At 41.0% G+C, this 27,435-nt stretch overlaps 1 protein-coding gene across 1 annotated transcript in view; it reads left to right on the top strand.

The window, feature by feature from the left end:
- The window catches only part of TMEM232 (transmembrane protein 232), a 141,823-nt gene that overhangs the window by 103,232 nt on the left and 11,156 nt on the right, over positions 1-27,435 (top strand). Inside the window, exon 12 of the mRNA XM_048851252.2 lies at positions 590-837. Within this exon, the coding sequence (XP_048707209.2) occupies positions 590-837 (248 nt within the window). The remainder of the gene's footprint in view (positions 1-589; positions 838-27,435) is intronic.

The raw sequence follows: 27,435 nt of genomic DNA, 5'->3' as shown, positions 1-27,435 counted from the left end.
TAATAATTGGAATTGAACATTTTACATGTGTATGTCATATACTCAAATTCTGTTCTACTGTGTGTGCACAAAACTGCCTGTTTTCATGCTTTTGGGTGGGCATGCAAAACTGCACATGCAGTTTGAGGCCATATTTCAAACCATGTCCCTGAAAGTTTACAGACTGCCTATTTGTACGATTGGAGAGTTATTGAGGCTCTGTAAAAAGGTTTCTAATGACAAAAAAATATATGTATAGAAAGATGAGATTTAAACTGGTATAAAAAGTATCAGCTTATTAAAACTGAGAAGTGCCTATTAATGTTTCCAAAGAGGGAAAAAATGCAGAAGTTCTTATTTTCATCATTTTATTCTATAAATGTAAGCAAATGATCTATAGTGTACCTTTTATGTCCCTTACCTCACTCCATATACTGACTCAAAGGAGAATCACTGAATCAAAGTGAGCCATGGAAAACAGAAAAACACTACATGCCTTATTTATAATTCTCTCTGTAGATGGATTATATCCCAGATCATTTTTGCCATTACCTTGTTTCTAGCAGTTTATTGTGGTAGGTTTAATTTTGTTTTTCTTTTCATTCAACAGGCTGAGGCAAATGGTCCAGCAAATCCTTTTATTAGTTCAAGTGCAAATGCTCCATCATCTCCCAGGACCTTAATCTCCTGCCAGTATGTGGGCTGGAGAGTTGCCAGTGTACTCTCCCAGGTCTTCTTACCACCCATTGGTCCCAACATCCCTCTGCCAAGCAAACCTAAGCAGAAGCTATCTCCTATGCAACATCAGCACTCAGAGCAGTGTGAGGTGGAGAAAAGAATTGCACTTCCTTCTCTAAGGTATTTGTTTCCTACATATAAACCTCTGTCCCTGCCCCTTCACATACTCCATTTATTCTTCTGTTTATAAGGGATATATAGATCCCAAGTTAATGACATTTATATTTTTACAACACTCCCTAGTCCCCTGAATTCAGCATCTGAAAAGGTTCAGCAAAGTATATTTGGAGTAAAATTAGTCTGGACCATGTCTAATTTTTATGCTGAAAGACTTGTGTGCTTTGCATTGCAGTCACTTGGCTGTATGTCATCTCAGCCTGGTGGATTATCAAGTTTAAGAATAAGGTCTTTTTAAAAAGGAAAAATTTTGCACACCAAAGTCATATAATTAAAGACTTTCTGAATTTATTTTAAGAACATGAGAATGGCCATACTGCGTCAGACCAAAGGTCCATCTAGCCAAGTATCCTGTCTTCCCACAGTGGCCAATACCAAGTGCCCCAGAGGGAATGAACAGGACAGGTAATCAAGTGATCCATCCCCTGTTAGCCTCTGTTTGCCAAAATGGGTAAGGACACCATCCCTGCCCATCCTGGCTAATAGCCACTGATGGACCTATCCTCTATGAACGTATCTATTTCTTTTTTGAACCCTGTTATAGTCTTGGCCTTCATAACATCCTCTGGTAAGGAGTTCCACAGGTTGACTGTGTTGTGTCCAGAAATACTTCCATTTGTTTGTTTTAAACCTGCTGCCTAGTAATTTCATTTGGTGACCCCTAGTTCTTGTATTATGAGAAGGGGTAAATAACACTTCCTTATTTACTTTCTCAACATCAGTCATGATTTTATAGACTTCAATCGTATTCCCCCCTTATTCATGTCTTTTCCAGGTTGAAAAGTCCCAGTCTTATTAACCTCTCCTCATACAGAAGCCATTCCATACCCCTAATCATTTTTGTTGCCCTTTTCTGTACCTTTTCCAATTTCCATATATCTTTTTTGATATGGGGCAACCACATCTGGAAGCTGTATTCAAGATGTGGGTGTACCATGGATTTATATAGAAGCAATAGGATATTTTCTGTCTTATTATCTATCCCTTTCTTAATGATTCCCAACATTGTTCGCTTTTTTGACTGCTGCTGCAAACTGAATGGATGTTTTCAGACAACTATCCCCAATGACTCAAAGATCTCTTTCTTGAGTGGTAATAGCTAATTTAGACCCCATCATTTTATTTATTTATATATTATATAGTTGGGATTACATTTTACCATAAGCATTACTTTGCATTTATCAACATAGGATTTCATCTGCCATTTTGTTGCCCAGAGATCCTTTCGTAGCTCTTCACAGTCTGCCTGGGACTTAACTATCTTGAGTAAATTTTTTTTCATCTGTAGATGTTGCCACCTCACTGTTTAACCCTTTTTCCAGATTATTTATGAATATGTTGAATAGGACTGGTCCCAGTACAGACCCCTGGGGACACCATTATTTACCTCTCTTCATTCTGAAAACTATTTATTCCTACCCTTTGTTTCCTATATTTTAACCAGTTACCAATCCATGAGAGCATCTTCCCTCTTATCCCATGACAGCTTACTTTGCTTAAGAGCCTTTGGTGAGGGACCTTGTCAAAGGCTTTCTGAAAATCTAAGTACACTATATCCACTGGATCCCCCTTGTCCACATGTTTGTTGAGCCCCTCAAATAATTCTAGTAGATTGTGAAGCATGATTTTCCTTTACAAAAAACATGTTGACTCTTCCCCAACAAATTATGTTCATCTATGTGTCTGACAGTTCTGTTCTTTACTATAGTTTCAACCAGTTTTCCTGATACTGAAGTCAGGCTTGCCAGCCTGTAATTGCTGGGATCACCTCTGGAGCCCTTTTTAAGAATTGGCATCACATTAGCTATCCTCCAGTCATTTGGTACAGAAGCTGATTTAAATGATACGTTACAGACTACAGTTAGTAGTTCTGCCATTTCACATTCGAGTTCCTTCAGAACTCTTGGGTGAATACCATTTCATCCTGGTGACTTATTATTGTTTAGTTTATCAATTTGTTCCAAAACCTCCTCTGACACCTCAATCTGGGACAGTTCCTCAGAGTTGTCACCTAAAAAGAAAGATTCCCAAACCTGAGCCACCCTCACATCCTCGTCTGTGAAGACTGATGCAAAGAATTCATTTAGTTCCTCCACTGAGTTCTCCTTTAGCATCTTGATCCTCCAGTGGCCCCACTGGTTGTTTAGCAGGCTTCTGGCTTCTGATGTACTTAATTTTTTTTTTTTGCTATTACTTTTTGAAGGACAAAGTTCCTTTTGAATCAGGTGATATAGCAACCCAGTTTTCAGGAAGGTATCCAATAATCAAAATAAAACAAGATCACTCAGGACTGTACACTGATTTAAATGAACTCTTTTTGGTCCAGTCCTGTCATCCTGCCACATATGAAAGTAACACCAAGGATCTCACTTATATTAGTAAACATATATTTTATTCCAGGAGGAAACGAAATGTCAAGCCACAAATTTAAAAGATGAAGTGCATGGGCAAAATACCAATATTTTACTACTAATCCTGGTACAAAAAGAGTTACAAAAATTATCAAATGTCTCAGTTGTATATATGGTAGTGTATGTGAAAGGACTGTGCAATATGATCAGTGTATATATCATAATTTTCTTTACTTGTGTCATAAATATAAAGGGAAGGGTAAACCCCTTTGAAATCCCTCCTGGCCAGGGGAAAGCTCCTCTCACCTGTAAAGGGTTAAGAAGCTAAAGGTAACCTCGCTGGCACCTGACCAAAATGACCAATGAGGAGACAAGATACTTTCAAAAGCTGGGAGGAGGGAGAGAAACAAAGGGTCTGTGTGTCTGTCTATATGCTGGTTTCTGCCGGGGATAGACCAGGAATGGAGTCTTAGAACTTTTAGTAAGTAATCTAGCTAGGTATGTGTTAGATTATGATTTCTTTAAATGGCTGAGAAAAGAATTGTGCTGAATAGAATAACTATTTCTGTCTGTGTATCTTTTTTGTAACTTAAGGTTTTGCCTAGAGGGGTTCTCTATGTTTTTGAATCTAATTACCCTGTAAGATATCTACCATCCTGATTTTACAGGGGGAATTTCTTTATTTCTATTTACTTCTATTTTTATTAAAAGTCTTCTTGTAAGAAAACTGAATGCTTTTTCATTGTTCTCAGATCCAAGGGTCTGGGTCTGTAGTCACCTAGGCAAATTGGTGAGGCTTTTTACCAAACCTTGTCCAGGAAGTGGGGTGCAAGGTTTTGGGAAGTATTTTGGGGGGAAAGACGCGTCCAAACAGCTCTTCCCCAGTAACCAGTATTAGTTTGGTGGTGGTAGTGGCCAATCCAAGGACAACAGGTGGAATATTTTGTACCTTGGGGAAGTTTTGACCTAAGCTGGTAAAGATAAGCTTAGGAGGTTTTTCATGCAGGTCCCCACATCTGTACCCTAGAGTTCAGAGTGGGGGAGGAACCTTGACAACTTGTTTGTGCTGTACAGATTTTTTCTGTGCCATACTCCATTTCTCATTTTATCTTTGAATTGCTATAGTGTGTTAGGTTAGTTAATATTTTCACCCCTTGAAGGGGGAAGGCATTATATAATTGCTATTATGTAATTAAGAAGTTACTTTCACTTAGAACAACTTAGCGTTAAAATAGAAAGCATGTCCAAGGTCAGTATGAAACATCACTTTCTAACTCAAAGGAATTAAATATCTATACAACTTCACTTCAGACTAGCATAGTAAAGGTCATACTCTAATGACTAAAGGATATTAAAAAAAAAACAAAAAAAACCCACAATGTTCTTTCAGCTACAAATAATCCTGACAAGCTAGGCCTTTTGAAGGATGGTAAATTCTTAGAAACCAACGCATAGCAATGGTGAAAATATCCTCAGAGGAGACAGCTACATATAAACATGTGACAGCTTCTGGCAATAAATAAAGCATGACTTTTCCCACATGTATCAAAGGAAAAATGTGTCAGATCTGAATTGAAGTATGACTACTGTCTGTTGCCTAAAGAAGAAGGAATGTAATCCAGAAATTCTTGATGCTAGTTTTTGAAGTCATGCACTGCTGATTCAAGATCCAGAAAACAATTCATAACAATTACAGTAATTCAGGTTCTGAAAGCAATATGTAGCCTGATAGGCTTACTGAACAGAGACAAGTTTGTGGAAATGGATTTTCAGACCCTCATGACCTAGATTTGCGGTGTTCTGGAAGCCAATAATATCCCTAGTAAAAGTGCTTGAACCTTCTCTTCGAAGCCTAAAACTATGTGATGCTCAACATGTGCAAGTTAAATTAGGCCTCTCTCAACTTTTGCCTACAGCCCTCTTCAACAATCGGCTCATTTTGGCTGGCACCCTCAGCCGCCACCCTTCTCAACTCAAGCAAATAGGCCTCAGAGCTGCTCTAAATTGTGTCTGCAACATTTCTCCCACCTCAAGAGACCTTTCAGGCTCACAGGGATCACTGGAGTACAGTGATGCTCTCGACGTGCCCGTTTTCTCTCAGACATGCTCCGACATATCTCCTCCATCTGGCAGCAGGCCATAGGATGGCCACCTGCTTACTCCCCTTATACTAGGAGAATCCCCATGTAGCCAGTGATGCTGCAGCAGTGTAAAGGAGCTGGGAAGGAGAGTCAGGGGCAAGGGAAGCCAATAGAGCCATGCCAGTTTACACCAGCTGAAGATCTGGGCCAATATTCTTACTGCAATAGGAACTCCATGTCCAACTCACTACAACCAACTGATCTAAAAATCTTCTTTTCAGCTGCTTCAAAATATTATGCATGGGAGAACCCAAGGGAAAGGAAATTACAGATATGAAATGAGATGGGATTGCAGCACCTTCATGGCCTGTGACCTGCCTCTCAGTGAAGTGAAAAGCAAGTTAATTACTGATTTAAAAACAAAAAACAAACCAACCCCCACACTGAGTCATGCCACAGACTAAGTACAGCAGCAGGGCTCTGACAAAAAGAGAGTGATAAACTGTGATGCATTTCACATACTGCAAAATGCTAGAAACCTAATTGCTGAGACACTACATACTTGATTTTCTATTGTATCTGAGAACCAGTTGGAACTCTTTGATCTTTAGTCATCATCCAGCACTGGTGTAAGAAAGCAGCAGGTTAACTACTCTACCAAACCCCCGACTTCCTTCCTATCCTGGCCCTTACCCACACCAATATACTGCTTCCCTCTCCTTATACTGGAGCCACATCCACCAGCCTCCCACCAGTGCAGAGTTCCTCTGTGAAGAAAGAAATCTCCATTAGCTATCTCTGGCCACTTTGCCCTGCTTACAGTGACATTAGCAGACCACAGGAAGCAGGGCCATAGCTATTTCCATGTTCATAGCTGCCCAATATCTACTCTATCTTGAAAGAAGGGTGAAGGTATATTGTCAATCCCGGTTACTCATCAGAGTGTTTGTCTAGACTTTGCCAATGTGGTTTGCAGTCTTCTTAATCATTCTGGATCTTTCACTGCTTTTGGATTCTCAGGTGACAGCTGAGCAACACAAGTGCAATTTTCATCTATGGTTATCCCGGTGTGCTGCTGTTCCTCCTCAACACAGACCTCCTCACAGAGGTCTGTGCCTTTGTAACCTCAAGGCTAGAGTACTACCATGCACTCTGCTTAGAGCAACCCCTGAAAAGGACAAACTCATACAGCTACTCCCCTGGAGTGTAGCAAACATCTGAGGGCGTAACACTAGCCCTCAATGATCTGTGCTAGATATTCAGTAGCAGGTGGAGGTGTCAGTTAAAACCAAAGTGGTCTGTGACCCAGCTATCTGAGAAACCATCTCTTCCCTTATATCCTGCTCTGGGAGTAAGGATCTGCCAGATCACTCCCACAGCCAGTTCCAGTCAGAGCATTATGACGGACCTACTCAGGCTAGCAGTCCATCTGAACCTGCTCAGCAAACATTAAGAAACAGCACAAGCTCTTTGTTTAGGCAGGCTTTTCATTGAACTTTATAATAAGGAATGTGGTTTATAAACAAGCAGCTGTGCTGTTAGCCTGTTGATTGGTTATTGAGTGTTTTTACTGATGTATAGCACCTAGTTGCTTTAGAGACAGGTGACACTATATATTTCTAAACAAATAAATAGGTATGTTGAGTAGCCGCTTTCAGCCTTTAGTTCCAGTCAAAGGTTATTTATTGCGTAAACTCTTCTCAGTTACCACGCTGGCCTGTGTTAGGTGTGATAAGAAAACTCATTCAGAATTTAACAGCCAAAGAGAGGCACATGGAAGTCAAAAAGGAGCAGCTAGAGGTCCATAGTTATGCTTGTATTTGCCAAAGTTTAAATAGAGAAACAATAGAGCCAGATGTGTGTGCATCCCTCCTCTGCCCCCAGCCCCACCAGTCAGTACAAGTTCTGCTGACCTGATAATGTGCAGAAATGTGTATTTTTATAGCTTTGTTTTTCCAAACAAAGAAAATATCGTGCCAGCAGTGGATACTAATTTTGACAGACTGCCGCACTGTGTTAGCATCTGAAAAAACAGTACTAAAAAAAGTCAGATGGAAAAGGTTTAATGCAAACCATTTTCCTTTCTGGCCAGGCAATAAACACATTTGCTCCATTTTCTAGCTATTTCTACAGCAAGGGTTCTCAGACTTTTGTACTGGTGACCCCTTTCACACAGCAAGCCTCTGAGTATGACACCCCTTATAAATTAAAAACCCTATTTAACATTATAAATGCTGGAGGTGAAGTGGGGTTTGGGGTGGAGGCTGACAGCTCACGACCTCCCACGTAATAACCTTGTGACCCCCTGAGGGATCCCGACCCCCAGTTTGAGACACTGTAGAACAGGGGTTCTTTCTTCAGAAAGAAGGCTATGAGAGACTGGATATGTTTGGCTTGATTCACCCTTGCTAGTATGAGGAGATAGATTTTGCTATCACTATGAGCAAAAGGGTAGGAGAGATGTACCCCAGGAGCCCTGCTGGTGGAGGCTGACCTGAAACAAGGTGAGTCAATGGCCCATGACCCCTGCACAGCCAATGCCTTTAACTACTTGCAGACTCATACACCTTGAGGCCAGAAGGGACCATCCAAGTCTGACCTCCTGCACATTTCAGGCCACAGAACCTCACCCACCCTCTCCTGTAGTAGGCCCATAGACTCTGGCTGTGTTACTGAAGTCCTCAAATCTTGATTTAAAGTCTCCAAGTTACAGAGAATTCACCATTTACTCTAATTCAAAACCAGCAAGTGACCCACGCCATACGTTACAGAAGAAAGTGAACTCCCCCCCACCCCCCCTGGATCTCTGCCGATCTGAGCTCAGGGAAAATTCCTTCTGATCCCAAATATAGTGATCATTTAGACCCTGAGCATGTGGAGGAGACTGACTAGCCAAACACCTGAGAAAGAATTCCACATAACTCACAGCCCTCTCCATCTAGTATCCCATCTCTGGCTATTGGAGATATTAGCTACTAGCTGTTGCAGATGGGCCATGTGGCATTGTAGGAAATCTCAACATTCCATCCCCTCTATGACTTCTCAAACTCTGTCTTAAAACAAATTAGGTTTTTTGCCCCCACTGCTCCCCTTGGAACGCTCTTCCAAAACTTCACTCCTCTGATGGTTAGAAACCTTAGGCTTGAAATCAGACAAAAAACTTATTGATGGACAGTTTATATCACTTTGTTCTTGTGCCAGCATTGGTCCTTAATTTAAATAATTCCTCTTCCTCCCTAGTATTTATCCCTCTGATGTATTTATAGAGAGCAATCATATCTCCCCTCATCCTTTATTTTATTAAGCTGAAGGAGCCAACCTCCTTAAGTCTCCTATTATAAGGCAGGTTCTCCATTCCTCTGATCACCCTAGTAGTCCTGCTCTGCACCTGTTCCAGTTGAATTAATCTTTCTTAAACCTGGGAGACCAGAAGTGTGCCCCTTCCTTCTGGGAGAGTAGGGGTTAAAAGAGCCATGCAACATTCTAAGACTTCTCTAGGCTACTGTCCATAGTCTAAGCCCTCTGCTAGATCAGCACCATCCTTATAGACAGCAAACTTGATTTACTCTAACTACTATAGGTCTGATGAAAAGAGTAAGGGGAAAGGAGGAGTTCTAGGAAAGAGTTTTTAAGAGGACATCTTTCTGTGTGACATATCTTTACTGAGTTTGGCCTTCATTTCTTGACATGGGAAAGGCTAGCTGGCAACTTGTTTAATTAGATGCATGTACTTAGAAAGTTTCTTTGAAATAAGCAAATAGGTCTATCTGAGAGAAGCCATGAGAGGGTCTAGAAAAGTAGCACAAGTAAGCTAGTACTAAGAAAATTTTTACTAAAGCATTTCTTTTATTCCCAAGTGTTTTGTCAGATACTAATACTTGAGGCTGCATCTCAAAATTGTAAGTTACTAAAGGCTTGATCCACAAAATGACTTAGGTTTATAACTGCCACTTTAGGAGGCAAAGTCCAACATTTTGGTACCACTAGCATTCACAGAATCAGTCAGCTGCTACCTAACACATGACTTATGAGGAGAGGCTGAGGGAACTGGGATTGTTTAGTCTGCGGAAGAGAAGAATGAGGGGGAATTTGATAGCTGCTTTCAACTACATGAAAGGGGATTCCAAAGAGGATGGATCTAGACTGTTCTCAGTGGTAGCTGATGACAGAACAAGGAGTAATGGTCTCAAGTTGCAGTGGGGGAGATTTAGGTTGGATATTAGGAAAAAAATTTTCACTGGAAGGGTGGTAAAGCACTGGAATGCGTTACCTAGGGAGGTGGTGGAATCTTCTTCCTTAGATATTTTTAAGGTCAGGCTTGACAAAGCCCTGGCTGGGATGATTTAGTTGGGGATTGGTCCTGCTTTGAGCAGGGGGTTGGACTAGATGACCTCCTGAGGTCCCTTCCAACCCTGATATTCTATGATTCTAACCCTGTAGGTGCCTATATGTTCTCCATTATAGTCCTCTAGGTGCCTGAATTTCAGCAGCGGGGCAGGTGCACAGCCACCTGACTCCTGACAGCATCCAGCAGCTTGGTCTCTAATTAATGTCTTAGTCCCAGTGGGATTCGCAAACTAGGTGTTTCCCCATCTATCTTGCCTTCAGGGCTTGATCCAGGAAGCACAGAGCACAACTAAATCCACACAAGGGGCCATCTCCTCTTACACTCTTCCTACCTAACAATGCAGTGGTTATAAAACTCACCCAGGATGTGGGAGATGCAGGTTTAAATCCTCACATCTTTCTAAGATGGAGCAGGGACTTGAATCCCACCTCTCACATGAGTGCCACAACAACTGGGCTATAGTGTGTTTTCAGGTGGGTCTGTCAACCTCTCCCGTTGAAGCTGTTCCATGTTATATAAATGATTATACATTGACGTACAGGGACTGGAACCTGGGTTCCCCCCCCCAGGACTGCGCTAACCACTTTGCTATACAGTCACCTCACTCTTACCCAATGAATATTTAATGATTTACATACAGTGGCACATGTTCAACATGAGATTGAGAGAGTCCTGCCCTCAGAATACTCCATAGCCATACAGCACTCACCTGGGAAATGGGATTCAGAACACTGCTCCATGTGAGGTAGAGTGGGGATTTGAACCCAGAGTGCCTACTTCCTGGCTGAAGTGCTCTAACCACTGGGCTACAGGTTATGGGGGGGGGCACCATTTCCTCCCCAGTTTTTGCAGGATTTGTTTGTTTTGCACAAAATCTGACTAGCCTGCCTTAGGCACACAACTCCAGCAGAGAATTCACAGCTATGAAGCCTGAGTAGGGTTAGGCACCTAAATCCCTCTGAGGGGCAGGGTTTAAGGCCACATCCCCTCCTCAGCATTTCCCACTAGCTAGTTTAGGCAGCTCCCTGCTCAATGTGCCTGCTTCTGTGAATCCCATTCTTAGGCACCTGATTCACCCCAGGCATTGCATAAGAAACCAGAGACCTAACACAGTGTTGCTAGTTCTACTAAGCAGCAGGGTAACCTAAGTGTTAGGTGCTGCAATACTTAGCATTGCAATGCCCAAATCTCTTGGGGATCTAGCCCTAAGGGCTTGATTTTGCTCTGTCAAAAACAAAAAATGATAATTAAGATCATAGGTGTCTCACTACATACCCTGGGCCTAAACCTGCTCTCATTGAAATCACTGACAAAACATCTGTTATCCGCAATGCTTCAGGATCTTGTCCCATAAGGTCAGAACATTTAGATGTCAGTGACTCAATAGCAATTGCATGGATGCAAGTATGAGCACAATTTGGTCCACTATCTATTTCGTTTTAACATCTTTAACTTTTCCTCTTACCTACTTGCTGAGTTCTCTGCTTGTTCTTTCCAAAACAATGGACAAAACCCCTTTATTTTCTTTCTCACCTTCAAACTGTAATATCCTTATCCCTACGGCATACCCACATTGCATTTCAGCTGGAAATAGACACTGTATATTACAGCTCCCTTCCAACCCCCAATTACTTGTCTCCCTTTTTCAGTCTTTCCTTACAGTGATTCAGTCTTCTTCCGCTCAACCACTACTTGTTCCTTAAAAGAGTAGAGCTGCATCAAGCGCTAACCATGTATCTTTAATAAATTAATTGTCATTCATTTATCTTCTTGAGCAGCTTCCACTTCCCTCTCCAGCTCTGCCACTGCAATCTAAGATTAGTAATTGTTAAGCATCCATCATATGTAAAATGAATTCTCTCCATACTTAACTGTTAACCAGAGCACAGTAGCTGTCATTCCCCCACCCCTTTTCTTTTTGTTCAGATAAAAGAAAGTTCAGACAAAGGGGCAAACCCATTGCTAACGTTAAGATGCCCATACAGACTGAAAAATGAGAGATAAGGAGAATTCCTGCCACCCAAGTTATTTTGTTGGCCGTATATAGTGATAAACTCTATATATTCTCATTTTTTTCAGCTGTCCTATTTCTAGGCAGGAATATGTGCTTGTTGTCCCCAAGTTTCCAAGTAAAATACTCTAAGCAGTCACCCAATTGAACAAGTTGTCCATTAGCCATTCTAATATCAAGAATATAGAGGCAAACTCAGTGAAAACATATCACACAGACAAATGTGTCATCTGTGGAATTGTTTTCCAGCAGATCCTCCTTGCCTCTGTCTTTTCATCAAGTCTTGTTATAAACAATACATTCAGCCTGGTACAGCAACTGTGACACAACCAGCCTAACAGTATGTCACTTAAAACAACAAAACAAAAAACACCCCTAGAAAAGCAGCACTTCTTGATTTTTGCCAGGCCAAAAAGAAACCTGTTTGTAATACCCTACTTTTGTTTCCTCTGATCTGTTAAATATTGTTTTTCAGATGCTGACACAAATGTTGCTTAGATGTAGGATTCTACAAAATCCTTACTTGTGCTGAGTAGCACTTACTCACGTGGGTAGCTCAACTGGGACTATACACATGAGCAAGTGCTACTTGCTGGGAAGTATCGGTTGCGAAAATGGGTCCAAAAAGAATTTACCCACTTATTTCAGTGGGAGCAGGTTTGTGTAAAGGAAAAGTGATGTTTCAAGAATCATTGTTATGAAGCATGAAATTAGAGTGGCAATAAGCAAGGAGACTATTCTTCCAATAGAATTATTGTTTTATTTGTTGCATAGGAGTTTGGATTTTTTTTATCCCCAATGTGGTGAAAACGATGGAAGCCATATCATATTGCAGATATTGGATTAGCACAGTGCTGTTCTACTCACCTAGAGCCAGGTTATGCAGCCCTTGCTTACAAGGAGTAGCACTTTCTACAGTCTAGTAATCTTGATCTCAGTGAGGGTTCCTCACACAGTAAGATACTACTTAGCATTAGTGAGGATGGCAGAATCTGGCCCCTAGAAATCAGCCAGGTGTCCTTGAAAGCATTTTCATCAGTGTTGTGGGTGTGGATAGTGAGAGGAAGCTTTAACAGGAAGAGTAAATAGTTTTTTCAACTCCAATTTTGAGAGCAATTAAACTCTTCTGTATTTTAGTGTTGTAATTATTCTCATCGCCAACAGGCCAATCATTCTGAGCATTGTAAAGAGGTTATTTTAACAAGACCAGTTGTCATTTTAATCAGTGGAGAGTGCCATGTAACAGTGCTTAGTGTCAAAAAATGGTAAATCAGTAATAGAGCATACAGTGAGGAGAGAGACTGGATAAAAGTCAGGATGGATATGAGAGATGTAGTCAAACGCATAGCAGGTTTACAGTTCACATGCACTGTGCCCAATTATCTCCTCACTTTTACAACTGTAATAATTTAGCCCACTAGGTGTCTCAGTTTCCTATCATAAGCCCTTCAATATTGGGGTCTAATATTTGCTTCAGACTGAAACCTAGCATACAGAACCAAAAGTGTGAGGGGAGGAGCTTGCTGTAATTTTCATTACAACACACTTTCACATTAGCATATGACTCAAAAACAACCAAGCGAGTTTAAGAGTACATAGACATTAGAAGTAATTGGAGATTGTTATTAGTTGTTTGCTTCTCCATTATGTCAATAACAGCTTAGTAATAGATATTTTATGTGTAGCACAAGTGTACCTGACTACCCAGGTTAAGGTTTCCTTTACCATTCACCTTTTATACAGTGATGAGGCTTTTTAACAGGCATATAATAAAAACAGCTTCATTTTAAAACTTCTCTTCTTAAAAAAATATATATATCCAACCAGTGGTTGGAGGGGAACAGGTTGCACAGGACAGCTATTCCCTGGTTCTGCCCCCATCTTTCAGGGCATTGCCAATCATTTCCCCCGTTTGCTCTGCAACATGAGAGTTTACAGCTATATTTCACCATTGTGAAGAATGTTTCTCACCATGTGAGCTTTCAGATTGTTATGCTGAATGACACACTTACAGCTCAAAAGACAGAGACAAGCTTGTCTCTCTCACCAACAGAAGTTGCTCCAATAAAAGGTATTACCTCATCCACATTTTCTCTAATATCCTGGGACCAACATAGCTACAACACCACTGCATACAACAATTATTCCTCCTTTAAAATGATTTACCTGGAGACAGCATGAATTATTTGTATAAAAGGATAGAGTGATGGGCCTGAGGGAGCTCTTAGGGGCTGCTTGTTAGAATTCTGCACACAAACTGAAGGCAATTATCCCAGTCTGTGCTGCAGCTCACCTCCTCTCTGGCTACGCATCCCTGGGGCTCACAAAAATCTTTGAGCAGCAATATTTTCGCTTTTGGAATGGACCATGTTGCACAGATTTGCAACATGTTTAGTCCTGGTCCTTCCCAGCCTCCACAAGGCCTTCACACCACTCCACCAGTCTTACAAAAGATTTGAACATTATGCTATAGTTATCAGGGGTTTTTAAACCTCTGCCCTTCACCAGTGTCTGAGCACCTTCTATGTAAAAACCTCAAGAGCAATAGCTAAGCCTCTAGTAAACTCCATGGAGTTTCTGGTACTTCTTTTTCTGGGGTTAAAATCTCTGCTTGGGTTAAGGTTTTTGTTTAAATTAATAAATAAACAAACAACAACAACAAGCCCCTTTCCGTGTACTTAACGTTTTGTTCTAGAGAAAACGCAATACCATATGAACCTTTCCAGGAGATTTTATAAGTTTATTGGCAAATGGTGGTTGATAGCTTCCTTAACTGCTGTGAGGCAGACCCCCAGTTCTGTGCCCTTCCTCCCTGCATCATGTACACCCTGCTACATGACTCCGGGGAAACATGGCTGTGAGAGCCCCCTCGGACATCCCCAAGTATTACAAGGACAAGTATTACAGAGCATGGTATGTCAGACTCTTACTAAAGTGGATCAGATTCAGTCCTGGGTTTCTGTGCACACACAAGTCCACCAGGTACAGTGAAAGGTTGCTATGTGGAACTGAGACTAAAGTTTGGCTCATTACATGAAACAGCTAGGGCTTAATGTTCAAAGGGAAAGGCAGTTATGTCCTAGTGCCAAAATGCCTGTGTAATTGTGTATCTAATTTTCACACTGAATTAAATTTGGACTATATTGCTTTTGTGGTATATGGGACATAGTAAATGAGTAGAAAACGGTCAGGAAATAAACATTTAACTTGTAGTACATAATTAGAAGAGGTAAATTACCTCAAAGGACCCAAAACAATCTTATAAATATAATTTCAAATGAATTATGTATGTTCTCAGAATATTCCAAACTGCACCGGCCTTCACTAAGGTGGAGTAATATTGCCGTCATGAAGAATATTATCTCATTAAAAAAACCAAACAAAAAACCTTATGACAGGTTTCAGAGTAGCAGCCGTGTTAGTCTGTATCTGCAAAAAGAACAGGAGTACTTGTGGCACCTTAGAGACTAAAATTTATTAGAGCATAAACTTTCGTGAACTACAGCCCACTTCATCGGATGCATAGAATGGAACATTTAGTAAGAAGATATATATATATACACACATACAGATAAGTTGGAAGTTGCCATACAAACTGTGAAAGGCTAATTAGTGAAGATGAGCTATTAATTAGCCTCTCACAGTTTGTATGGCAACTTCCAATTTATCTTTATGTGTGTGTATATATATACACTTATTTATTTTCTTACTATATGTTCCATTCTATGCATCCGATGAAGTGGGCTGTAGCCCACAAAAGCTTATGCTCTAATAAATTTGTTAGTCTCTAAGGTGCCACAAGTACTCCTGTTCAAAAAACCTTATGTGCCACAAGATGGCAGCCTAAAATCAGTGTTCTATAGAAGTGACATTATCCATCTTTAGTTCTTAAAAAGGTTTTCCAATTATTTCTGTTAAACCAGGCTGTGAAAACGTATCAATCATGGTTATGAAATAATCAGGCCAATGTTTGCAAATCGTGATCTGATCTGTACCTGATGATATTTTGAGTAGTATCAAGGGGTCAAAATTTTAGCTATTACAAAAAAAGTTACATTCATCTGATATTTAGTGTTAAAAATGCAGGGCAATGAGGAAAAGAGTGCAAAAAATATATTTATTGATTACTGCTAAATAGAGTTAAGAAGCAGAAATACAAAATATTTTAGTGCAACATCTTGGTTCTAATTAGCAATATTGTTTATAATTTAAATATTCTGGGGATTGATGTCTAAATTTGAAGTGTGAGACTTGAATTCCATAAGAAACATTTTGCAGTTTGCTAGCAATTAAGTCAGATTCAGACTGAGTGCAAATCCCCAATTAATGCAACCAAATTTGACATTTTGCCTTTGTTGTACAGTTTCTCTTCATTTCAATAAGGGACTATTATTATTGTATCTGACATTGTTTCCACTCTGCATATTTGAACTAAATTAAGGTTCAGTCAGAAGAATTCAAAGCACAATAAAATGTGTAAGTTATTTTAACTATCCATCATCTATTCTGTGCATTTCTAAAGCACTCGTGGTAGGAAGGCCCCAATACTACTTAGTGTTATATTTCAAAGCACTGTACATTCACTAACTACTTAAGATACCAACATACTATCTAAAAATGCCTGTGAATATCAACTGAAAATATATTAGATTCTTTATACCTGCGTTTGTACCCTTTGTGTGTTCCTTTATGCAGTGTTTTAACAAGTGATTTGGCTGCAGCAATGTTTGAGGAAACAGTGAGTTGTATGATTTATTCTAATGATTGCAAAGAAAGTGAATTTTGAACACAACTGAGTAGTCACACTAGAAATCCAATTCTGAGAGTTATGCTCATCCAGTTAGGGAGAAAAAACAAATTGTGTGATCTTTATATCCAATCATAGTTACCAACAGCTAAAATTTGATTCTGAATGCTCCTAAACTGTTTGAATAGAGCTGGGCAACCTTTTTCATACAAACCCCTCCCCATCCCTCACTGAAACAGTGCAGATTCAGATTTATCCAAACAATTAATGAATCTGAGGGTTTGGGGGGTTTCTTTGTTTGTTTGTTTTTAATAAAGTGACAAGATGGTTCATTTTTGGCATTTTCAAAATGAAAAATAGAATGGAATGAAATGTAATTCCATTTCAGAAAGGTTTTCCCATTTTGGATTTCCCGCTCAGTTTTACAGAAAAAATTAAAAACATTTTCAAAACCTTGAAATTGAAATTAGATTTTTGGTTGATATAAAGTATAACGAACATTTCTGTTCACTGAACATTTTGGTTTAGCACAAAGTGATTTATTTTTTGGACCTGCACCCACACCAAATATACAGTTATTCACACAGCCCTATTTATGTCTGTACAACTAGGATTATTTGCATAAATTTTGCAGTATAATTTCACACAGATATTTTACAAGATTTCTGTTCAAATTGCCTGTTCTCAAAGAAGAGCCAATTCTTTGTATAAATTATTCATTGCAAGTGATTTTCTCTGCTCTACTTATTAATTCTTACAATATCCTTATGTGGCAGGTGGGTGGGATTATAATCCCCATTTTGCAGAGGAGGAAGAGCAAATAAAATGAAGCTGAATTATTTATTCAAGTTAGAATGAGTCACTGACAGAGCTGGGATTAGAACTCAGGAGTTCCTAGTCCCTTTTGTCTATCCGTCTAGCTTCATTATTATTCTATGCTCATCATCTTGGTCTCGGAATGCTCCCTCCATTCTGCCTGCCGGTATGTATTGTCAGTGTATAACAAATATTATATATTTTCACAAATTAACTGATAACCGCAAAAAATAAAGGTCTCATGACCAAGTTATTGTTGCAAATTAAATTCAGTTTGCTGCTAAACTGTATTATAATTAGAGAGACAAATTCTTTTCAGGTCCTGCATCCTGTCCCCAGTATTGTTTTTTCTTTAGGTGTGTTGAGCTCTGGAGAGCTGAGCCAGACAAAGCTAAGTGTTGTTACTTGTGCTTTTTATTCCCATAACAGCAGGATTTGGAATTTCTGCTAAATAACCAAATAATTCCCTTGTCTAGATAATTTTGTTGGTAAGAATATGTTGTGATCCATTAATGTTGGTGTATAAAAAAAAACCCACACACTTAAGGATTATGATTTGGGGAAATTAAGTATCAGTCTCCAACAGACTTAATGTCACAAATTCTAGACTCCTAAGAAATCCATGTGATTTAAAGCCAGAAATTGTAGCTACCCAGCCAGGGTGCAGTGAAGGGGGTAGAGGTTGCAGGGAGCATATTCCGCCCACTCAAGAGGCAGCCATACACTTAAATGGTTGCTCTGCTATGCTGAAATTTGTGTCAATGCAGTGGCAAGGCCTCAGGCACCACTTAGAATGCAGGAGTTTAGTGGGGCTCTAGTCAAGTGTAAGGCTGTAGGGAGGCCCCCTACGCTCCTATCAGTTTCAGCACTCAAGTGCAAGTGGGAAGGGAAAGGAAGGCCAGCCAATGCTGCCAGCCACAATGCAGGCCCCCAGGAGGACTTGTCTACAAAGGGAAGGAGCATAATAGTTTCCCTGCCCCTTCTGCACACCAATCTGAGTGTGAGCATGCAGTCTACAATTAACACCAGTGTAAGGAGTCTGACAATTAATGCACCTTCAGAGGCATAATACCTCCTCCAGTCTTCCACAGGTAGGAGGCCTCCAGTTTCCCCTGCTGAAGCAGGGTCTTTCCCTTAGCCAATGCAGCACTGATTCTTGGGGCCACAAGAGAGCCTTTCATGATTAGGCTTCTAGGGGGAAAAAAAGCACATAATTAATAGTTATGATTCTGCAAGCTACATTTCCTAAGTCTAATTGAAGGTGATTGCATATCCACCCTCTTAAAAAGAGATCTGAGGATATAAATCAACTCACTTTTGTAGGTTCTGATGTCCACAATTAAAAAACAGCTGCCTAAAATAATGAACCATTTGTAACCACAGGATACCAGATGCATATTAAATTTCTACCCAAGAAGCAAAACTACACAGTAGTTAAGGTTAAAATGTACAAAGAAGGCTTAAAACAAAAACAAAACAAAACAAAAAAAAAACCCCTCTGTCTGATAATGAAAACTTGTTACTGAAATTCTAATAGTGACCAATATATGCAGCGTGAGAGAGTACTGCAGCTTCATATTTCCCTACTTAAAATCTTGCTTTTCCATGTTCACTGTGAATACATACTGATTTGAAGGCATGTATTTCCAATTACATCTACCAGTCAGAGTGTAATATGGAAGAAGATATGCATTGTTAGCTTTATAGTTGCTTCAGGTTGGGGTTTCCAATGTGAGAAACCCTAAAAGGAGCTGATGTTTCAACTGTGCCGAGTACCTACCATCTAAAAAAGCCTCTTTAAGGGTGTCTCAAGTTGGGAGCACAAGAACCGAGGCAGAGATTCACTAGTCCTTTCTGAAAATGTAAGTCTTCTTAAGTCAATATATTGAGTGCTCACTGAGCTTCAAGTTAAGCACATACCTAAATGTTTTGCTGGACTGGGGCTAGAATGTCTATGGTCCAAGTTCCTTTCTGCAGCTAGGCTCCTAAGTCCCAGTTCTAGCACCACTACAATCCACAAAAACATTGCTAGACTGCCACCTAACCCTAGGTGCCTAGATGTTTCTGGGTATGCTTAATGCTTCTCACTATAGGCACTGCGACACCTATTGCCCACCTAAGCCCTAGCTTGATCCACAAGCCATGGAAAAATAAATTTTTGCCTGGGGTTGGAGCTGATTGGTATGTGGCTTCTGAGCGGAGGGGAGAATTGAACCCAGCTGTCCTGCATCTGAGGTGAGCATTTTAACCCAGGGGCTAAAAGTTACATGGGCACCACCACCACATGCAGCCACGTGCAGCCAGCCAGGTGCCTAACTCACTTTTGCAAGCAGCAGCTTATATTCCTAAGCCACCAAACCAGGAAAGGGGTGCTTGGCTGTGGATCACAGGAAGAGAGGTGCCAAACTCACAGGGAAGGGACTTAGAATGCACCCCTCTTATCAGTATCTCCCCATTGTCTAGCTTAGGTGGCTCCTCACCCAGCATGCTGGCTTTTGTGGATCCCATTCATAGGCACCTCTACCCCCAGGCATTGTACAAGGAGGCTAGGCATCTAACTCAGGCTTTGTGGATCCCATTGCTGGTCCGGTAATTTTCTAGAGGCCTAAGAGTTAAGCACTGCAACACCCAAGTCCCTTTGTAGATCTGGGCCTATGTTCTAATAGGTCTTTTCCAACGTTTCATAGAAATTAGAGGGAAAAGTGAAAAGTTTGGAGGCAGAAGGAAAGCCCGTATTGGAGATGGTGTGGAGTTACAGTGCCCCACTGTAGCTGGGAGCTCCAGGACATATTGTCCTTCAGAAGGGCAGAAAGGCTTTTAGAGCTCCTGGGGACTACAGTCCCTACCCCTCCAATTAAGAGGGTGCTGTGTGCACTCCCCTGTGTGGCTGGCCAAGTCTGCCAGCTGCTTCAGGCTAGTCCATGACTCTGCTTCCTCACTTCTTTTCAGATGGCTTGTACAGGAATGTTTACATCAGTGTTCGAAGAAATTTGGAGGTCAAGTGTGTCTGGCATCTGTAGCAAAGGAAAGTTTCACTGTCCCCTTCTGCCAACCTTGCACACACAAACAAGGGTCAGCCACAAAATGCCACTTTATTTATATCACCATGCTCCAATGGGGGACCCTAGCAAATCTGTGACAAACTCTACCACTAATAGAATGTTTATGGAGTTGCTCTTCAGACATTGCCTCCCGTATGCTATACATTCAAACAGTACACGTCACAGCATTTTTAAAAGTTAAGGATAATCATGCACATGGCTTCCTTTGACTCTGCTATTAGTGAGTTATGCATCTGCCTGGTTTAAAAAAAGAAAAAGAAAAAGAGAGCTACACTTCTATCTTGTGTGTAAAAAAAGCTTCCCTTTAAGCTAATTTCACAAGAATTCTGACCTTTAAATATATGTTAGTACTATGATATACAAGTGAAAATTTACAAGGTGAAAGTCATTTTGCACGATGGAAGCTGCCTATAATTAAACTTTAAACCCAGGCTTAAATTAGGGAAAATGGGTTTAGTGTTTGTGCTTTCTGCCCCTTCATATTGTGTTTTATTGCCTCCCATTAATTTTGAGTATATACTGTAATGTGGCTTTTTTTTTTAAAGCCAACCCTATTTTGTCAATAGTCTCTATATTCTCATGTCTCCAAGTCTGTAGCTACATTATAAGCTGTTCTCAAAATATTGAGCTCTGATTTGCACTGGAAAATGGAATGCAAAATTTGACATTTTCTTCTGCAGTTGAGCCTTTTTAGTACACATCAGTAGGGGAATTCACCCTTCTTCTAGAGAAAAAGAGTAAAAACAGAGAGTTTGCATTCAAATGATCTGCTTTAGAACAGCCTGAATTTTAATTGGCTCAATTAAAAAAAAATCTGTGTTTCAGGATTTGACATTTAAACACATGTATGATACTTGGAGCCAGTGGAGTCCTATGCTTGCCAGCCTCCTTCACCTACTCATTACATTTTCAAAACAATCATCTTCGAGTTTTCTCCCACACTTTCCCCTTATGCTTTGGAGGAACTTGCCCTAAACATTTACAAAGCTACTTCATTATCCACCTTCAAATCCCTCCCCTCTGCTTTTGCATGATTGCCTACAAAAAAACCAATAAAAAAAACCAAACCAAACCAAACAAGCTTGCCAATAGCTAGGCTGCTGGTAGGCTGTGATTGTGCTTTTTTGCGTGTGCTCCTGTTTGTACACTTCTGTTGCCTCTTGTCTTGTACTTAGATAGTCTCGGTCCTAAAGACCATACAGTTTGTTCTGTGTTTGTACAGTACCTATCAATGAGGCAGAGGAAAGAAGGTATCAAATTGGAGAACACTTCCAGGTTCTGGAAAAATTAGCTGCCTGTCCATTTATGTGGCATGTCATTTTATTTATTTCTATTAGATATAAATGCTTGGGGTCAGATTCACCCCCTGCTTGTCAGCCCTTTTGTGCTCATCCACTAGTGCAAAAGAGCTAATACAGTGGATCTGTCCAACTTGTTTTTGTGGCATAGGCAAGTCCCTAAATGGCATAGGGCTGGTAGAGCTGCACCCTCTGTGATTTCCTTTGCTGTTTTAAGTGTAATGGGTGGTGGCACAGGAAGTGGGCCTTCTCTGCACAATGCAGAGCCCTACTTCCTATAAGCACCCTGCATAGGGCCAAGATAGTCTCCTAGGTGCCCTTTTGGAATTGCTCTCAAAAATCTTTCAGAAGAAATATGTAACATCTCCAGAATAGCATGGCTCATGAAGGAAATGCAAGCTTGGTTATTATATTGAACAGTTTATTGTCCCTGTCCAACAAAGCTGAAAATAAGCAAATGCTTCTATTGATCACATATTAGTCCATGAATCAGATTACACAAAATGAAGCCTGTGTCAGCTAATCATAGCTTTGAATTAACCATTATTCACTTTAAAATGTTTTTAATTCTAGCGAGTCTGAAACCTGCTTATTCATGACAGTACAATATTCACTTTGTAATTCATTTGAATGATAGTATTATAGACTTTTGCTTTACTGAGCCTTTTAGAAGCCAACTCATGTTTTACTTCTTGAAGCACAGTGCAGCTTTTTATTGCTAGACATGAGATTGGTTGGACAGACAGACAAGTAATTACATGTTGCTTGGCTAGTGAAGTGAGGCTGGGTGTTTCGCCTGTGAAGCATGATGGAAGTAGAGGCATTTTGTATAGTTGCAAAGCATTAGGTGGGGCACCAGTGTTGTTTCTGCTTTGACTGCTACCTAGCAGGGCAGTGAATGCCAGTGCTCTGCTTAGATCTTTTATGTGGGTAAGGTTAAAAAGAAGGCCAGAGAGGTCTGAGCCCCTGGCTCCAAAGCTGTAGGGAAACCCCCACCTTTTGTTTTGTGATAAACTATACTGTCACATATTTAATGTCATATTATGATGTTCATGATGCTCAGGGCCTCTGACAGCACTTAGTCACAGTTCAATGTGCAGTCAGTGTGTGTGTGTGTGTGTGCACACACAAAATTATTGAGCTGGTTTTCTTGACATCTGTAGTTTTGAAAAGAGATAAATATTTATAGCTTTTCAAAATGACAAATAGCTAGTTTCCCCTGACCATTTATTTAATGGTTTATTTTAAAGAGGTAGGAGTGAGGCATAGCTGGATATTAAAAACTAAACATCTGGATGCTCCTTGAATTTTTCCAAAAAAGACAAGTTGAGTCAGATCACTCGAAGGCAATTTTTGCCAGAATGGTAAGCAATTAAATTTGCCAACAATGCCAGAATAAAATAAGCTACAGTATAAAATACTTCAGTGCAGCAGCAGCAAATATTATTTGATTTGACTTTGCGGGGACAGGTCTTCTATTTGTTTAGAAGTCACTTTTCCTATGGTGGTGTTAAGTTATAAGCATGTTTATACTGATATATCAGAATAGCCTGTTAGTAAGTTTATGGAAATAACCCATAATGATACAAGTACCTTAATACTGATATAAGTATGTCATCCTTAAGTGGGTTGCACAATTTAGTTATCTAGGTTACTAAACAGATATTGTTAAGTCAGTACAAAAAACTGATTAGATCAGCCCTAGAACTTTGTCACAGCTGTACATTTACATATTTAGCTGCTGCCACCAGGGTCAGGCAGTTTAATTTGAAGTCAATCCTTGATTTACCATGCTAAGGGTTTAAAAACTATTTGCATAAAAACCTACATACCCACACACAATTAATTTTTTAAAATCAAAAGTTGAAGAGTATCTGAATGCAAACCAACATTATTTTTGTTAACAAAAAATTCTAATACCAAAAGTTCTAGACCAAGTAAATGTGACACATCATACAGACAGAGGTGCTTGAACAATTTTTATAGTGGGGGTGCTGAGAGCCATTGAATCAAACTGTAAACACTGCAGGAACATCTCCAGATTGTACCGTAGCCACTGTCCTTAAAGCACTCTGCTACCAAGACTCCCCAGAATATGGAACAGTCTGCAAATTTCATGTATTTGCCGGGGATCATGGGAGATCAGGAAGACTGCCGTAACATGGTAAATTTGTACAAGTGGAAGAGCAGCAGCAACACAAAGGACCAAAGGAGAGAGTGTTTTACCATGTGGTATTTTACACTGTGTTTATTTAAGAGGCTTGTATGAAAGATAGGACTCTACTCCAGTGGAGACAGAGCAAATTACAGCAGTTGAGAATCTGGCCATTAGCTAGGGTGACCAGGTGTCTGGTTTTTGATCGGAAAGCCTGGTCAAAACAGGACCCTGGTAGCTCCAGTCAGCACCACTGACCGGGCCATTAAAAGTCTGGTTGGCGGTGCTGCAGAGTTAAGGCAGGCTAGTCCCTACCTATCCTGGCTCTGCGCTGTACCCTGGAAGCGGCCAGCAGGTCCAGCTCCTAGGTGTGTGTGTGTGTGGGGGGGGTGCCACAGGACTCCGTGTACTGCCCCTGCCCTGAGCACCAGCTCTGTACTCCCATTGGCCGGGAACCATGGCCAGTGGGGGCAGTGCCTGTGGGCAAGAGCAGTGCGCAGAGCCTCCTGCTCCCCCCCAGTGTAGGAGCCTGCCTTCTGGGGTACAGTGCAAAGTCAGTACAGACAGGAAGCCTGCCTTAGTCTGCACTGTGCCGCTGACCAGGAGCCATGGAGGTAAGCCTGCACCCCAACCCCTAGACCCCTCCTGCATCCCAAACCCCTCATCCCTGGCCCCACCCCAGAGCCCACACCCCAAGATAGAACCTTCACCCCCTGCCACAACCCACAGGCCCCCCCACCCCCTGAACCCCTCATCCCCAGCCCCACCCTAGAGCCCACACTCCCAGCTGCAGCCCTCCCCTACCCCAACCCCCTTCCCTAGTCCAGAGCCCCCTCCTGCACCCTGAACCCCTCATTTTAGGCCCTACCCCAGAAGCTCAACCCCCCAATTAGAGCCCTCACCCCTTGCCTCACCCCCAACCCCCTGCCCCAGCCCAGTGAAAGTGTGTGAGGGTGGGGGAGAGCAAGCTACTGAGGGAGGGGGAATGTAGCGAGCAGGAGGAAGGGCCTCAGGGAAGGGATGGGGCAGGGGATGTGACCCCAGGAAGGGGCAGGGCTAGGGTGTTTGGTTTTACACGATTAGAAAATTGGCAACCCTACCCTTAGCGTATTTTAATATTTATCATTCTGCTTTAAAAATGCTTATTTTTAAAGTGTAATATTCTTTACTGAATATATTTTTCAGATTTAATGTTAACTAGCAAACTTTACTAAACGTAAAAGGTTTATTTGTCAATCATTTAAAAATCCCTTGATTCATGCGGTTTTAACAATCAGCTCCCACTGAACTAATATGGTAAGTTAACTCCACCAAACAAAACAAAACACAGATTTTATTAAATCAGGTCACAGGATTCTTCCTCACCACTTTATTGTGGGCTGCAATTTTCCCTGTAAAGTTCCCAATTTTCCCTTCTGTGTAGCAGCACTCACAGATTCTGTCTTCGAGGAGTCACCATTACTATAGCACGGTATCACTTTGTCCTCTGCAGTTCCAGTTTAACAGTTGGTAGTTCAGGTGGTAAATTAGACATATCACAATTAACTAGGCTTCAAAAAGGAATATTTCCAAAGAGAGACTCCAAAGTTACACCCAAAAAATGTTCCGGTGTAAAGAGGTAGTTGCACAAGCAAAATAGAGAGTAGCTGTGTGCATAAAACAGCCATTTTAGGTGGCTGATTATGAGAAGCTAGGTCCTAAACAATGAGAGATTAAAACAGTTTCTAAACGCCTTACAGTGACATAACAAAAACAATAGCAAGCACCTTGCTCTGACAATGAGCAGAAACTTTATACTGTAGCACCCTGTGGTATAAAGTCTTTGACTAATCTGAGTCTTATAACAACGAGGCAGCAACCAGGGAACGATTGAACCTACAAATTAAGGCAAATGCAGACATGGCAATGCTGATGTCAAATAATAAGACCCAAATGAAATTTCCCAGGAGTATATGGTGTTGGAAATTGCAGATAAAAATTGGAGGTGCTTCAGCTACTTTAAAAAAAAAACCCAGGGTTTATTAACAGAGTTCCATTTCTTAAAGCTATTTAGCTGCTTCTGGCCACTTTTAGCAAATTGTAAAAAAATTAAAGCATCTGAGGCATGCATCATTTTTCATTAGGTCATGTCAGATTTCATCATCCTATATCATTTGATGTACATTAGCCCAATGCCATGTGAGGATAACATTCTATTACAAATTTAAGGGTTTTACTATCGAACATTTTCAGCAGAAATAAGTTGAGTGCAATCACCAAAAGAGCAGAGTGTGAGTGTGAAGCACTTCCTTGAAATAAAAAAAAAAGTCAGCATATCCATAGTTTAATAGATAATGATTTTCCATGCACTGGGCTGCAGCTAAAATAACTTAGCGAAGAGAAGACTGAGGAAGAGAACTTACAGGCAGAAGTCCAGCTGAAAGAATCCAGTATCCAAAAGAACAACCAACTCAAAGAAAACCCGTATACATAAGAAGTGTCAATTCAGTGCTTAGAGTAAGGAAACTGTAACTAATTCCATTAGAGAGACAGTGCTAGGAGAAAAATAAAACAAATACACTAGAATAAACAACAATCAGACAAATCTGAGAAAACTAATGCCACAGCCAGCCAGCAATGGAGCAAGAGGAAATTGCATAGGTCACTACAAACTATAGAAAAGATCACCACCTCCTAGATTTAAAATACAAAAAGCGTAATAGGAATATTGTCAAAATGCTATTTATAAATCACCACCTCAAAAGACCCCAAACTGATTTACAGACAATGGGCCAGATTTCCCCATTATATTTTTGCATGGTTCTCAAACCCCTTCTGACAACAAAAATTACTACATGACACCAGGAGAAGGGACCTAAGCCAGAGCCTGCCCAAACCCCGCTGTCCCAGGCGGGTGGGCCAAAGCCCAAGGGCTACAGTCCCAGGCCTGTAACCTGAGCCCAGCCATCCAGGGCTGAAGTTCTTGGGCCCAGGCTTCGGGTCCCAGCAAGTCTAACACCAGCCCTGGTGACTCCATTAAAATGGGGTCACAACCCACAGTTTGAGAACTGCAGTATTAGAGTATGGAGGCCAAGTACCATCCCAAAGCACAATATGCTCCCTCATGGCACAACATAGCTCTGCAGGCACATTACCCTCAGGTCCCCTCTTGCCTCCCCAAATAAACTTGTTCCACACCCAAAATACACAATCATATTCTCTTTCCTAGGGTCTCATTTATTAAGTCTTTATACAGATAGTTTCCTGTGACCCTTCTCACGTGGGGTTTCCAATTTCACCCTCAGTCACCAGAGCTTCAGGTTCCCTGCTTCCCCTTCAGTTACCTCTGAGCCTTGGAGCTCTGGGAGTTCTACTACAGCCCCTCATCTCTCTGGAGAGTCTTTTCCCCTCAAGCCTCCTGTCCTGGACCCTGCACTCAAGTCCAGTTTTCCTCTGGGTTAGGGATTCCACAGCCCTCCTGTGCTGTGCTGTGCTGTGCTGTGCTGTGCTGTGCTGAGACTCAGACTCAGACTCAGACTCAGACTCAGACTCAGACTCAGACTCAGACTCAGACTCAGACTCAGACTCAGACTCAGACTGGATTGCTCCTACCAGTCTTCTCTGTGGGTTATCTAACCTACCATACCCCTCCCTTAGTACTCACTCTGGAGGTTTATGTTTTTATCTCCTCCC

This window comes from Caretta caretta, chromosome 5 (genome assembly GCF_965140235.1).
Source record: "Caretta caretta isolate rCarCar2 chromosome 5, rCarCar1.hap1, whole genome shotgun sequence".
NCBI classification, from domain to species: Eukaryota; Metazoa; Chordata; order Testudines; family Cheloniidae; genus Caretta; species Caretta caretta.
Note: the sequence above shows the minus strand (reverse complement) of the source record. Positions and strands in the feature narration are given on the sequence as shown.